The sequence below is a fragment of the Ursus arctos genome, unplaced genomic scaffold (genome assembly GCF_023065955.2).
Source record: "Ursus arctos isolate Adak ecotype North America unplaced genomic scaffold, UrsArc2.0 scaffold_19, whole genome shotgun sequence".
Classification (NCBI taxonomy): Eukaryota; Metazoa; Chordata; class Mammalia; order Carnivora; family Ursidae; genus Ursus; species Ursus arctos.
The window spans coordinates 14,973,854-14,988,339 of NW_026622863.1; the positions used below are offsets into that span (position 1 = coordinate 14,973,854).

At 44.4% G+C, this 14,486-nt stretch overlaps 1 protein-coding gene across 3 annotated transcripts in view; it reads right to left on the reverse strand.

Annotated features, from left to right (window-relative positions):
• Positions 1 to 13,172, reverse strand: part of CSNK2A2 (casein kinase 2 alpha 2) — a 37,028-nt gene extending 23,856 nt beyond the window's left edge. For 2 of the 3 annotated variants that reach the window (XM_048223779.2, XM_048223778.2), the window contains exons 1-4: positions 13,026 to 13,172; positions 12,122 to 12,233; positions 2,774 to 2,875; positions 320 to 370 (exon numbers count right to left, since the gene is read on the reverse strand). In XM_048223779.2, the coding sequence (XP_048079736.1) occupies positions 320 to 370; positions 2,774 to 2,875; positions 12,122 to 12,233; positions 13,026 to 13,129 (369 nt within the window). In that variant the 5' untranslated portion in view covers positions 13,130 to 13,172. The remainder of the gene's footprint in view (positions 1 to 319; positions 371 to 2,773; positions 2,876 to 12,121; positions 12,234 to 13,025) is intronic. The other variant, XM_057314162.1, reaches the window with a different exon arrangement.
• Between the last annotated feature and the right edge of the window lie 1,314 nt (positions 13,173 to 14,486).

Below are 14,486 nucleotides of genomic sequence, written 5' to 3' on the forward strand. Positions count from 1 at the left end.
AAGATTCCTATGCAAATCAAATATCTACCTGAAATGATGTTGTCTGAAACAGGAGTGCTATAGATGAGGCATTAGCTTAGACCCAGCCCAGCAGCTATTCCCAGAGTAAGCAAACGGTGATGAGTAATTTCACCAAATACAAGAACCCTACCCACTTTCGGCATCCTATACTCATGCGGGTAAGGAATCCGATTTGTTACTTCCCACTCTCACCAATGACTTTTCCTGGCCCCCTCCTGTTCTGCAGTATCAACAGTACTTATCACCACCTGCCCATCCCCCATTAACCCCATGCCAGAAAGAAAAAGCATATACGCACCTTAAAATCTGTATTATTGATATATTCAAATACCAAAGCTGGTGTCTTTGACTGCAAGAGAGAATAGTAATGCCTTATAAGTATTCAAACAATAAACGTGCTTTCCTTCTGTCGTACTGATCCATCCCCAAATCCCACTTAAATGAAAAAGAGATTCATTCATCAGGGAGAGCCTATTAAGAAAGTATCCTCTTGAGACTATTATGTGTCTGGAATTTGCTTCGAAATAAGTGGGGTTGGTGGGTGGTGGGAAAGTGGGTGGCAGGGAGATGAAACAAAGTTGGCCACGAGTTGCAGCCCTGCTAAAGTTGAGTGATGTGTGCACGGAGGTTCGTTATCTTATTCACTTTACTTTCGTAAATGGTTGACATTTTTCGTAAGGTTTTTCTTTTCTTTCTTTCTTTTTTTTTTTTTTTTTTAAAGGAGATGTATTTTCTGACCAACCTGTCAGTGGTCCTGGCACATTATGTGAAGAATTATACTCTGCAGTGTTCCAGTCTGCCAACCACAAAGGAGTGACGTTTTCATCTTGGTTTAGCAAGCCAGATGCATTTTACAGAATTATCATACGTCTTTGGAATCTATCATAGGCCTTTTCAGAATCCAAAAGGAAAATATCTATGATTATCAGTAGGCTATAATGTGAAATTATTGCCTTGGCTAGAGACACTAGAGAATGTCTCAATTTACAAAGTAGATGTGTTCCTCCCCGCAAAAAAAAAAACAAAAAAAAAAACCATACATAACCAAGTATTTCTAAAGTGCTCTAATATTTAATGCAATGGAGTACAAAATGTCTAATATTTCCTTGTATAAATTTTTCAAATGTCAGATTTACTTAAGTAAGGTAAAATAATGCTCATTAGCAGTAATAAGCTTTCAAAATTGGGAGAAAAGCAGGGGCTTAAAGGGTTATAGAAAGAAAATCACCTTGGAAATCTTTATGGCTGGGAAGTTATGCTCAATGAAGCAGGTGAAAGTTACCTAGGAAACAGGGCCCAGTACGTGCACACGGGGCTTTGTCAGAATGAGCAGCAGTCCCGGCAGCACTGGTCAGAGGGTTCCTCACTAGCCCCAAGGGGGTGGGGCTTCGTCAAGACCACCAGATCTCTCTACTGCCTGGAAGTGAGCCCATTTCCCTACAGGTTAGAGGAGAAGGGCTCCCCTCCTTGGTTTTCATCCAATTTTAATTTACTTGTGTTCCATATTATATAAAACACACACATGCCTTAAGCAACACATTACGGTATCAGTAAGACAAGTATCACGAGTTTTGTTAACTTAAAAAAAAAGACAAAATGCAGAGGCCCCTGGTACAACAGTAACATGTACTGGCTCACACTGCAGGCCATTTTCAAAGATGATGGGAGTCCAGAGTTAGTCATTCTAAAATCGATCTGAGCTCCTCAGGCTGGGACATATTTTTAATGCCAATTAGCTAGAAGCTAGCATACAAGCATTCTTCTCAGTCTTTTTAGGGTCCCAAAGGCAAAACTTTCCTGATTCTTTAGTTCGATGATACCGTGTAATCTTGAGCAAATTACTGAACCTCCCACAGCCTTCAGTTTTCCTATGTGTACAATGTAACAATGTGGCCAATTACAGCACCTACTCCAGTAGATTGCGGAGGACTGCCCTGAGGTCCAGAACAGTGCCAGCACACAGTAAGCAGTCAATGCATGTCATTTCTCTATGATGTCTTCAGCAGAGAGAAGCAAAGACCTACCTCTTCATGGAAAAGCTAGCATGGGAGGATAGGAAAATAGGTGAGGTAGCACAGACGAAGACCAGAAATGCCATGGGAGGTGGGTACATAAAAACTAGCTAATCATAAACACTTAAGTTACTCCCCAACAAGAGAAAACAAAATTAAACAGCACATCTAAAATGGCTACAAAGTAAGCATTTTTAACAAAAATAGTTTAGTATATCAGCATCTACAACGGTGAGCCCCAGGGGTAGACTGAATTAAAGCCTAGTATGAGAAACAGCAAGATGCCTTCCTCAAAGGGTCTGTGGGGCTGTGATCTCTATGCCAGGTGTCCACGTGCACATATTTGGTACTTCCTCCGGTAAGGCCAGACTTTCAGATGTCAGGCTTACTTAAGCGAAGCAAAGTAAGGCAAATTGGTAGTAATAAGCTTTCAAAATTGGGAGAAAAGTAGGGGCTTAAAGAAGACGTTCCGCAAACATTTACAGGCTGAATCAAAGCGAGGTGATAACCCTGGGACAGGGATTTTTCTATACACACTTTAAGGTTCTATAAAAGTGGTGGCGGCTACTTCATCTTTGGGCCATCATTTTTTCTGGTTTTCAAAACTACTCGGTAGTAAAGATGAACACAATCATTCCCACTATGTCATAATGCTTCTCATTATTTTGACATTCTGTGTCTCACCACACATTCATACACCCACTCACTTTCTCCTTCTCCCCCAACCATCAGGCACCTACCACAGGGTCCTTCACAGTGTCAATCAGCTTAATGATATTTGTTCCACCACGAAGGTTCTCCAGAATCTTAACCTCTCGTTTTATCTTCTTTTTCTTCACTGGCTTAAATACACAAGAGTAATCGGAAGTGAGATTCCTTTTGAAGTTAATAAACAAAACCTTAAAACAACGTCACCTAATCAAGTGGCTAATGCGTTATCTTGCACACCGTGTCACGTTAGAGGGAGTGTCTAAATTAGAAAAGAGAAATCAAGATAAAAATGGGGCCTGCCCTTGAGAACGTTTAAGATCAAGTTAAATACAGGCTCATATAGCATATGTGTCAGATCTTTAGGTAGTTACATTTAGGGCACTTACAGATTTCAAACACCCATGTCATACTTTAAAAATAAAATGCTTTCTAGATAACTGCCAAATGGAACGCGTGTTATAGCTCTGAACAGCTGTATATCATGCACTTGCAAATGGAAGAACTGAAACAAAATGGTGAGACACCTGCTCTTCCAAAGCGTTACATGTAATTTTGTCTTCCAGGAGCGAAGACCAGTTCACTGACATCAAGTTACAAACTTGTTTCCCAGCTGCTGGCTCCCATTTCCTGTTGCCACTCCCATTTCCTCAACATCTAGAATCTGAAATCAGCACAGAGCCACTAAAACTCCCCAACACATCCCACTCCTAAAGAAAGAGATGATGGACTAGCAAAGGAGAAAACGGATCTCTGATCCAGTACTGACTGGAAACCTCAGCTACTTGCTAACCTTTCCATCTGCTGGATAGAAAAATTAAAGATGGCTATCAGAAATACTAGCATTACATGTGCTATTTACATGTGAATTTAAAGAATGTAAGTAGTTCTGGAACAACAGTCACATCCCAATCAATTACGTTTTATAAAGTACTTAGAACACGTGACTGGCATGTTGGAAGCACCCAATAAATGAAAATTTATTATTTATTATTTCATGTTTTTAGTTAGTAACAAACCACAAAATTCCTATGTAGTGGACTCAGCCTAGTTGAACCATTTGCCCAAGGTCCCACAGCTGACAGTGAAAGGTGGGGGCAGGACTGGGAATCTAGACAGTGACTCCGTAGGCCTCCATCTCGGCCATGGTGCTCTCATTTCCCAAGTATAGCTATGAGAGAAAGGGAACTAAGGAAAAGGAGTATTCTATCACTAAGGCGCTGGACACTTTTCTGATAGCACAGGCAGAGTCCAATGGGTTTTCGATGAAGTAAGATTTTAAAAGCCTGCGTGTGTGTGGTGGTGGGAGGGGAGAGATACATACATAGGCCAGAGACACCGTCATCTTTTGTTGGTCACTAAGCTACAGCTTTGAACACATAACAAAACAGAGGGAGATTATGAAACACAGAGCACCTGCATCACCTCTAACGGGGTGCTTGACTGACAGGCTGGAATCTAGCTGCATTCTTCCAAGCCAGCTGCCACACTCATGTCCACTCCGCTTTGTCAGGGTTCCCAGGAGAGTAGATCTGGCTACTGTGTCTCTCTCCCACTTCCACTTAGGAATCAAACTCACTCCCTTTTTCGTAATTAGGGAGCTCAATACTTAGGGGAAATAAAGGACTCAAACATGAAGTACAACTTGATCAAAAACAAAAAACAAAAAATAAAAAACAGCCAGAGAAGGACATACTACAAAATAAGTAAGCTTCAAAAATGTCAATGTCAGGAAACAGATTGAACAACTGTTCCAGATTAAAAAGATAGGACAACTGAATGTAACACATGACCTGGGATTTTCTTTTGCTATAAAAACATTATATGGACAATTGGCAAATGAGAACAGAGGCCGGAGATTAGCTAACAGCATTGTATCAATGTTAGTTTCTGATTTTTGATCATGGCACTGTGGGGTTACATAAGAATTGTCCTTGTTTTTAGGAAATGCACACTACAGTAAGGATCACTGTGATTTACTAACACATAGTTACATATGTTTATACACACTTGTATGTGTGTTTATATATAAGAAAGAGAAAAGCATAAAGCAAATGTTAACATTTGAGAAATCTGTGTGAAAGATATATGGGAATTCTTGTAACTTTTCTTTAAGTCTGACGTTACATCAAAAAGTTACAAGAAAAATAAAAGCTGGCTATTGTATCTGTAAATTCAGCCAATGCTACCAGTATACTCAATATAAGAAAATTCTAGAGTTGGAAAGCAGTTACATATCTGTGATAGGGGTCACAGAAGAAAAAATACACCACAGCCAGATATCTGTATACATCAAAAACCTTCCTCTCCCAACAGTGAATTAGTACTGAGGTAACCCACTAACTAAGTTGGCTTTATGACAATGCCCCATATAAAGCCTTGCTTTGCCCTCCTATTAGGCAGCAACAGGTCAAGCAGGCACACGGTTCCCAGACAATGCCGCTGAGATTTAGGTATCTCTCATTATGTCCTAAGGTAACTTATGGAGCAAGTGAGCGTATTCTGCTACCCAACTGTGACCTGTCCAACAACTTCCTCACCTAGAGACTGGGGACAGCAAGGCAATTCTGAAGTGGCACAATGGACTCACACAGCACCTGGAGTCCTCACATCCTGACAAAAGACCAAGAAACTATACAAAAGGAAAGTGACCTACAGTCCAGGACACTCCTCCAAAGCAGGGACATCTATTCTCTACAGGAACCAGGCCTTGGGGAACTCCCTTTAGCCTCAAGCTTATTCCTCAGAACCTGGGAGATGCGCTAGAAGCTAAAAAACCAATGAGCTCCCTGGGAACGAAAGTGATCATTTTAATGCTGTAAACATAACTAGAGAGGAAAGGTTAGAATTTATAAAGGAAGACCCTTTGCATCCTATGGAAAACAGATCATGGACTTTATAGAAATAAGAATGCTTTGAGCCTGTAGCCCAATGTTTGCGTTCAGTCACCTGCAGCTACACAAACAGAAAACACACACTTTCATCATAGTCTCATCATTTCATCCAGCTAGACAAAGTCTCTCCCAGTTAAGGTTCATTTATCCCAAGTCAAAGAATATCTGTTTAAAAGATTCAAAATGAATCAGCTTAGCTGTTTCCCAATACTCTTTTTTCTACTCAAAGCCTAGTAGATAAAAATGGCAAAAAGCTAAAAAAAAAAAAAAAAAAAAAAAAAAAGGAAAAGAAAGAAAGAAATTAAAGTATTAAATCAAGTTTCGTTAATAAATGAATTCTGGCACACATCTAGAGAGAATGTTTAAAAGGAAAAAACTCAATTTGAAATTTTCTGTGCATGAGCTCAGGAAAGGAAGGGGGGGAGGAAGGAAAAAACAAGAAAGAGAGAAAGAAAAAGAAAAAGAGAAAGAGAGAGGGGGTAGAAGGAAGGAACTCTCCCAAAGGTTTCTGCCCACGTGGTGGAGAGTCCCAGCTATTCAGGACAACCTTGTTCAACATAATTCAAGAATTAAGATACTACTTCTCTCTCCTTATTGACCAACATTGAAAAACTTAAAACAAAAGATAAATTTAGTGATGGGCTGCTTAAAGAAGTCAGTGATTGGTCCTATTTACATGGGGCTGATTTTTAAAAAGCCAGATCTGAGAATGATTTCAACTACTAGCATTTGATTGTGATTGAATTTGTGAACTAACATATACAAAGGGCATAAGAATCAGGACCTCAGGGGCACCTGGGTGGCACAGCGGTTAAGTGCCTGCCTTCGGCTCAGGGCGTGATCCCAGCGTTGTGGGATCGAGCCCCACATCAGGCTCCTCCGCTATGAGCCTGCTTCTTCCTCTCCCACTCCCCTTGCTTGTGTTCCCTCTCTCGCTGGCTGTCTCTCTCTCTCTGTCAAATAAATAAATAAAATCTTAAAAAAAAAAAAAAAAAGAATTAGGACCTCAAGAAATCCCAGCAAATGTTAACAGGCAAAGTCCCATTTTCATTTCTTTCTAAGCACAACTGAATTAATAAATTCGACACAGGCGGTTAGGTGGCTCAGAACTTCCAAATCTGGAATTACTTTTATTCCAGTGCCTCGGTGACAACGGACAGATTAGTGTCGTCACCTACAGTAAACAACCACAGCGGACACTGGTTGCCAGGGCTGTAGGACAGAGTCAGGAAGAAAAGTTCAGCCTGGATGACAGCATTTATTCTACTACCTCGGGGGCGTCTCTCAAATCCTCTGCAACTGACCCAAATATAAACATTATCTGAGCAATGTTATTTCTTCACGGCAACTTTTCCCTTCATCTTTCAAGTCCCATCTTTCCAGTTACGTTATCAACTCCTTGAGACTGTTTATTGTCAGGATGTTTGTGTGTGTTTTAATTTAAAAAAGCAAGGCATACAGTAGGCCTTTTGAATCTCATCAAGAGGATGGTATGGTCCTTTCTACTACCGGTTTTGCCCTCTGAAATCATTCACAGGGCCCAACTGAAATATTGTTATTAGAATTGCTTTCTAAGTGCCAGGCACTGTTTTAAGCACATTTAATCCACTTTTAATAGTATTCTGAGAGGAGTTACCATTGGCGCAATTTTACATGAGGATGCTGAGGCAGTTTAAATAACTGCTCAAGGTCACAGAGCTGCCGAGTCTTGGGAATGACCATCTGAATGCAGGCAATCTACTTCCAGGGCCACTTCTGGGAAAGAAGGACCGTGCAGGTTACTAAAACACTGTCCTCTACCTACGCATCTCTGCAGATCTCATTTAATTCTCCCAACAACCCTGTGAGTTCCACAAGAAACGTATTTCCATTTTATAGATAAGAAAACAGAGTCAAGTGGGTATAAATGAGGAGGCTGGCTCTAGAACCCAAGTCTTCTGCCCTCCATTTACAGCACTTCTTAACACTATACTGTCCTCATCGTGAGGTGGCAGATCCTAAAATCAGGCTCAAGAAACTATCTACAGCCACGCCGTACACATGCAAGTGGGTCCTCTACGTCACGATATTCTTTTTACACATGGCTTACTCTCCAACAAACCCTAATATATTAGAGGGATAAAGCTGTTAGCTTTATCTGGCAAGTTATCATGATGAGGGAACTGTATGGGTTAAAAAAAGTGTAAAAACACCGGTTATTGTGGCTTCAAACCAAGAGAGCAAAGTAACATTTCACTTACACATTCACCACCCCGCTGCAGACCCAAACCACACAGCCCCTGGCTGGGTCCCTAGGGCCCTCTGGGTATTCATCTATTCCACACTCCATCTAGTACCGGTCCAAGTCAAGCATTTCCGTACAGAAGAATAACTCTCCAAAACCATTAGAAACAAATTCATTTGACTTCCAGTGAGTGTTTATCCATCTTTCCAGTACAGTTCAACACCTCAAGAAATCAAATATCCTGCAAATGTCCTAACTGCTCCTCACATCTGCAAGATCCATGAGAGGGACAGAGGACCAGGACCCTAGTGCTTACACCCCCTAACCATGTGACTCTGAGCAAACTACCGAGCTCTGGGTCTCAGTTTATCTGTAAAAAGGTTTTGGGTTCTAAGGTTTCTCTGCTCCCTCACTTCATGATTCTGTTTCACTGCACTCTCCAGGACCCTACAACCACAGTATTGGAAAGAGCAATGACTAGGGGCCCTGGGTGGCTCAGTTGGTCGGGCATCCAACTCTTGGGTTTCAGTTCAGGTCATGAACATGGGGTGGTGAGATGGAGCTCCACATGGGGTTCCGTACTCAGCGAGGAGTCTGCTTGCGATTCTCTCTCTGCCCCTCCCCCACCCTGCTCACGCTTGCACATGCACATGTGTGCTCTCTCTCAAATAAAATAAAATCTTAAAAGAAAAAAGAAACAGCACTGACTAGTTCACACATTTTTAAAACTTATATTATTTTTGATGTTAGTAATACTTTAATAATACCATTTTAACTACTTTTATACCATAAGACATTTGCGGGAACTAAAAATCACAAAAACTTTAGATAAATTAATACTAATGCCTTGCTTCAGGAAGATGATGTCTTGGTACACTTGCCTAACAAAGTACCTGGAGGGAAAAAACCTACCACCGGAGAAAGCAGAAATAAGGCAGAAAGCCCCGTACCAGCATGAGCAAACACCACTTTAATATAACCTAGACAGTTGCCCGCTCGCTCTGAAGTAACCCCACATGATGGGTCATCAGCAGGCCTCCCATCCTTCTTTTAGCACCATCTCCTCATAGCACAACATTTTAGAAACATCTACAAACATGCTAAGCAGACTTAAAAAGTAAACTTGCATTACCACCATTCTTTGTTTTAATCTTGAGAATTAACCTCTGGGGAAAAAATGGATTTGCCCAACTCTTTATAAAATAAGACCACCAACAGACTATCAATTTATTCTCTTATATGATAATTTCCAACTCAGGGCAGCATGGGTTCAAAACGCCATACACGTTTATTTAAAAATGGTATTGCTCTTAACTTCTATTTAGGAAATAGCAGTTTTAACTTGAAGGATCCCAAGAAGGGCTGAAATCCATACACAGGTGGTGCCCACGAAATGCTACAAGTTGTCCAAAATGGCCAAATGCTTTTATCTCTGTGTATACCTTCCTAAGGGGTACTACAAAGGAACTGCGCAATGGATTTTTCAGAATCAAAAGATGAAACTTTCAGCACAAAAGTGGCTTTCTGCCCTCCTGTGCTAACCCTTCCCACCCACCATCTCCCCTTCTTTTTCTCCTCAAAATCATTTTGGCCAAAAAAGATATAACCTTCCTATTGACTGGAACATTTTAAGATTTCAACTTCAGAATTTCACTTCTAAATAGACAGTACAATTTTGCTCACCAACTTCTAAATTTCTAAAACCTTTGAAGAACTCCAATATATTCTGACCAAAAAAATACTAAAAAAAATCTACGGATACAAATTAAATCATAGCATTCCTCTGTGGTCTCTAAGCAAATGACCACCCTCATATCCTGGAAAGAATGGAAGGAAAATGTTATTGACCAAAAAAGAAGACAGCCCTGGCTTCAAGGAATATACCCTCTACCTTGGTCACCGTGACTACGTGAACACATAAGTTCCTTCCTGCAGTTGAAGTACAGTAGGCCTTTTACGAAGAGGAAGTTTTTTCTAAATTCCTCTAAATTACGAACAGCTGGTACTCTGTTAAGGACCTAATTTCCTATGAGCAAACACTGTAACAGCAGATATTAGTCATAACTTATCTGAATAAGGGTGCACAACTTGGGATCAAGACCCTGTCCTTTAAAACAAACAAACAAACAAACAAAGTACTTTTAATCCACTTTAATTCAGCCTGTGAAAACGAGAAAATCGCAATACCGTTAGTAGTTTCTTACCCCATCCTTCAGATAGAACAAAATTTGGATAAAAAATGCCACAGGCCTTTGGAAAAGAAAGAAGTGAGGGTGGTTTTCACCAGTGGCAATGAAGTTGGTTCAGGCTGTACCCCAAAAAGAACTTGTATGGAAAAGATACAAGGAACACTTCATTAACTAGAGCATCCAGGGAGCCTCCTGAGTCCTATTGCAGAACACGGGCACTTATCCTGAAGATCTTACAAACCCTTGCTAAAATGAGGAGAGAGGGAGAAAGAGGAAACAGGAGTTCTGGCTATGGGTCATTTCAACATAGGGGTATCAGGTAAGTTTTCCTGTGCCGAGGTTTCTCGTCTGTAAAAATAACCTCCGGCTTCCATGTTGGGTTCCCTAACACATCCTGTGAATCCTTAGGGGGAAAACTATCCAGCAGCGGATGCTATGAAGATCTCTAGAAGGAAGACTAAAGAGCAATGCAATGTTCTCTTGCATGAATGTACTGTCACTTACACATATACCTAAAGGCCATTCCTCTAAAAAAGACACCACAGGAAGTTACACACTTATTCTAAAAATGCTAGTATTGCGTAAAAGTTTAGTTATTTTTCTAAAATTGTTCCAGAGTCAGCGATTCATTCTTCCAAATGCACAGCAGTGGAATATGGATATTCCTCAGTTCAATTTATGCCTTGCTCACTTCCTAGAAAGATTTTAAGCAGCTTATATTAAAAACATTTATGCTTATGTATAAAGGAAAAAATCATATGGCTTACCCAGGTGACTTCCCTGAAGGGAACATTTCTTTAAATATTTATGCTTGTAAAGAAAAAAAAAAGACCATGTGACTTTTCAGGTCCAATTCACATTTGAGGAAGAGGGGAGTCAAACTCCTCATCTTCAGTATCAATTCCTCACTTCTCACCCCCAGTGCCTCTGATGGCACAGATAACTTTGTCTACTTCTCTCTACTGCAGCTCTGCTTCTTCATCACTAGGCTTGCACGGCACTGAGTAACAGAGCTGATCACTTTTCTGAAAACTGATTTGCAGACAGCGTAAGCCTGACCCCTCATACTAAGGGACACAGCTGCCCTAACTCGATCCATAAGACACAAAAACAGCTTTCCAATTCCTCATCCTTATTCACGGAGCCCCTGAAAAATGGCCACATCGGAAATCTCGTACATGCCAAAGTGCTTATATTAATTATTCTTTAGTCTTTCCGATATTTCACTAAATGACATGCACACACATTCAATGATCTGGCAACAATGAGGACCCTTCACAAATTCTAAGAATTACCTTTTTAGTACACCCTACAAAACATTATTAAACCTATCCAACCTGTTACCCAAAGGAGAATTAGCCAACTCTTCATGCTCATTAAGATCATGTCTTCACCGAAGAGACAATAAAAGGTGTATCTTTATCAAACCTAGGTGACTAAACCAGACACTAAGACTGTTTGTTCCAACCACTAATTTTAGTCATTGCAATGTACTCTTCTACTGCTCCCAACTTCACTTTTACTATTTGATAAGCAACAATGAACCTTCTGGGCACTACTGCTTTGCTGTATCCAACCCCACCTGACACACTTTTACTGCCAAAGGAGACGAAACGACTCATCACCCACTGAGGTGTTTCTACCCAAGCTTCAAACTCATCTTTGGAGCTGCTCTATTCTTTCAACTTTTTTTCTGGAATAATTTTGAGCACCAAGGGTAACAAACTCCATGTCCAAGGAGCCCTCGAATTGATGGGATTTCTGGAAAAGCTTTTCTTTCATCTGAATCCCTATTTCTTTTGTAACAAATGGACCCCTTTGGAATTTTCACTTTGGAAGCCCACAGAGACATTTCAGGACAAGTATGCTCCTGAATGATACTGCTCAGATTTGAAACAGGTCTACATACTTCCTTCAAAGTTCACAGGAAAACGGGTGGGAGAAGGAGTAGCGAAGGGACATCAGATAGAAGATGTGTGAAATGAGAGTTTGCACTGCTCATTCTACAATGTGGCTGGAATTTACGTCCGGACCAGCGAACCAAATTTTTAATGCCACTCATAAGACACTCACCTTGAGAATTTTTACAACCACTCTCTCATTGTTGGTGATGTTAATGGCCTCAAATACTTCACTATACTTTCCCCGACCAAGTTTTCGAACCAGTTGGTAATCATCTTGATTACTGTGAAAGGCAAGAGTGACACATAAATGCCAGGACTTGGGATTAACCAAGCCTATGCCCACTATACACCCCCATCCAGCCACTTCCATTAATCAAGCGTTGGAAGCGTCTATACATCAGGACACAACTCATTCTAAATGAAAGCCCCAACATAAACTTGGCTCCTTTCACTCTGCGCACAGCACCTAACCTAATTGGTCCATCACAACTTGGGGAGCAGAGATAGGAAGGCAGGGCTCCGAGCCAATCTAGAAGGGTAAGCAAAGCATCCATCCTGGAGGCTCGGAGGATGCCCCTCTGCCTGGGGCTCCACAGCAGCTGCCTTATACTTCACACCCCAAAGGTAGCCAGCGCCTGCTTTGAGAATGTGGATGTCTTTAAAAGATTTCCTCCCACCCAGCCTCATTTCAAAAAACTAAAAAGGCAGAGAATTTTAATAGCTCCAGAGGACAGCTGCTGACTGCCCACCCCAAATAGAAACCCAGAAGTGTAAGAAGGAAGGGCTGCTCCCTCATTTCCACCAGGCTCCAGGCCCTGGACCCTACACTTCTCAGTAAGAAAGCATTCCTTGGGGTAAGGGCGAGAGAGGGGTGCACAAGGCGGGGAGAAGGGGGGGGGGACAGGGAGACAAGCACATGTGCGGCGGGAGGAGGGGGCTCTGCCTTCCACCCCAGACCCGAGAAAGCGCCGGCCAGCGGCGGGGCGGCGGGGGAGGCAGACCGCGGAGTGGGGGGCCAGTGCGGTTTGCGCCGGGGGGTGGTCGGGCGGGGGCGGGGGCGGCGGCGGCTTTACCCCCAGCTCGGGACGTGAGCCTCATAGTCCCAGTACTCGCGGCTCCTCAGGCTGTTCACCTCGGCGTAGACCCGGGCCCTGCTGCCCGCGGCCGGGCCGGGCATGGCGGGCGGGACCGGGGGGCGCCGCGGGGCGCAGAGGGCGGCGGCGGCGGCGCGGCGGGGGGCGCGGGGCGGCGGGCGGAGGAGGCGGCGGGCCGCCGGGCGCCGGAGAAGGAGGAGGAGCGCGGCGGCGGGCGGCCACGCCAGGCCGGGCCCGCGGGGGCGGGCGGGCTGGGGGCGCGGGGGGCGCCGGCCGAGCCGGCCGGGCCCTGGAGGGGCCGGCGGGGCGGCGGGGCGGGCGGCGCTCGCGCTCCGCGGCGGCCTCCGCTCGGCTCGCGGCCCCGAGGCGGCGGCGGCTGCGGCGGCGGCGGCACCAGCAGCGGCGGCCGCCGGCCGGGAAAGGGGCAGCGGCGGCGGCGGCGGCGAAGAAGGAGGAGGAGGAGGAGGCGAAGGAGGAGGAGGAGGAGGAGGCAACCCGGAAAAGGGGCCGCGCTCACTAGGAGCGGCCGCCGCCCGGCCCGGGGCCTCCCAGCCTCACAGCGCCCCCTGCAGCGCGGGGGGACCGGCCGGGCGGTGCCGGCCCCGCCCCCGGCCCCGCCCCCGGCTGCTCGCCACCCCGAGTCCCCCTCCCAAAGCTGCCCGGCCGAGGGGCGGCGTTGTGCGCCCGCCATGGGGCTTCCCCAACCCGCTCACCGCTGCCTTTGGGCCTTGCCCCTCGCGGGCCTTTTCAGGACGGTCTTAGCGACCCCTACCTCAAGCCCTCCACCCTCTCGTCACCCAGGGTTTACCCACCCCATACTGACCCCGTTCTGACCCTCCTGTCAACCGACTCGTCCCCATCAAGTCCACCCCAATGACTCACTCTTACCACTGAGAACATCCCCCGCCTCAAGATTTCTCCCCCCCTTCCGGGGACACCCCCTCTTTCTCGAATGGACCCTGCCCTATCACCCATGGATTCCTCCTCCCTTCAACCAGAGTCTTCCTCACAAAACCCTTCTCTTACACTAACCCCTAATTCCCTTCCGGAGCCTTCCCTGAGAACACGCTGAATGCTCTCTTCTGTGGCTTGGTTAAGCTGGAGTGGGCCAGGTAGCTCTTTGTGAAGTTCCTATTTTTCCCTTTTTTTTTTTTTTTAAGATTTTATTTATTTATTTGACAGAGAGAGACAGCCAGCGAGAGAGGGAACACAAGCAGGGGGAGTGGGAGAGGAAGGAGCAGGCTCCCAGCAGAGGAGCCTGATGTGGGGCTGGATCCCAGGACCCTGGGATCAGACCCTGAGCGGAAGGCAGACGCTTAACGACTGAGCCACCCAGGCGCCCCTTCCCTTTGTAATTAATAAGCAGTCTGTGGGGAGACCCTTTGAGACTATGAAAATGTCCTGTTTTGTGGGCGAGGACAGAGCAGAAGAAGAATAGTG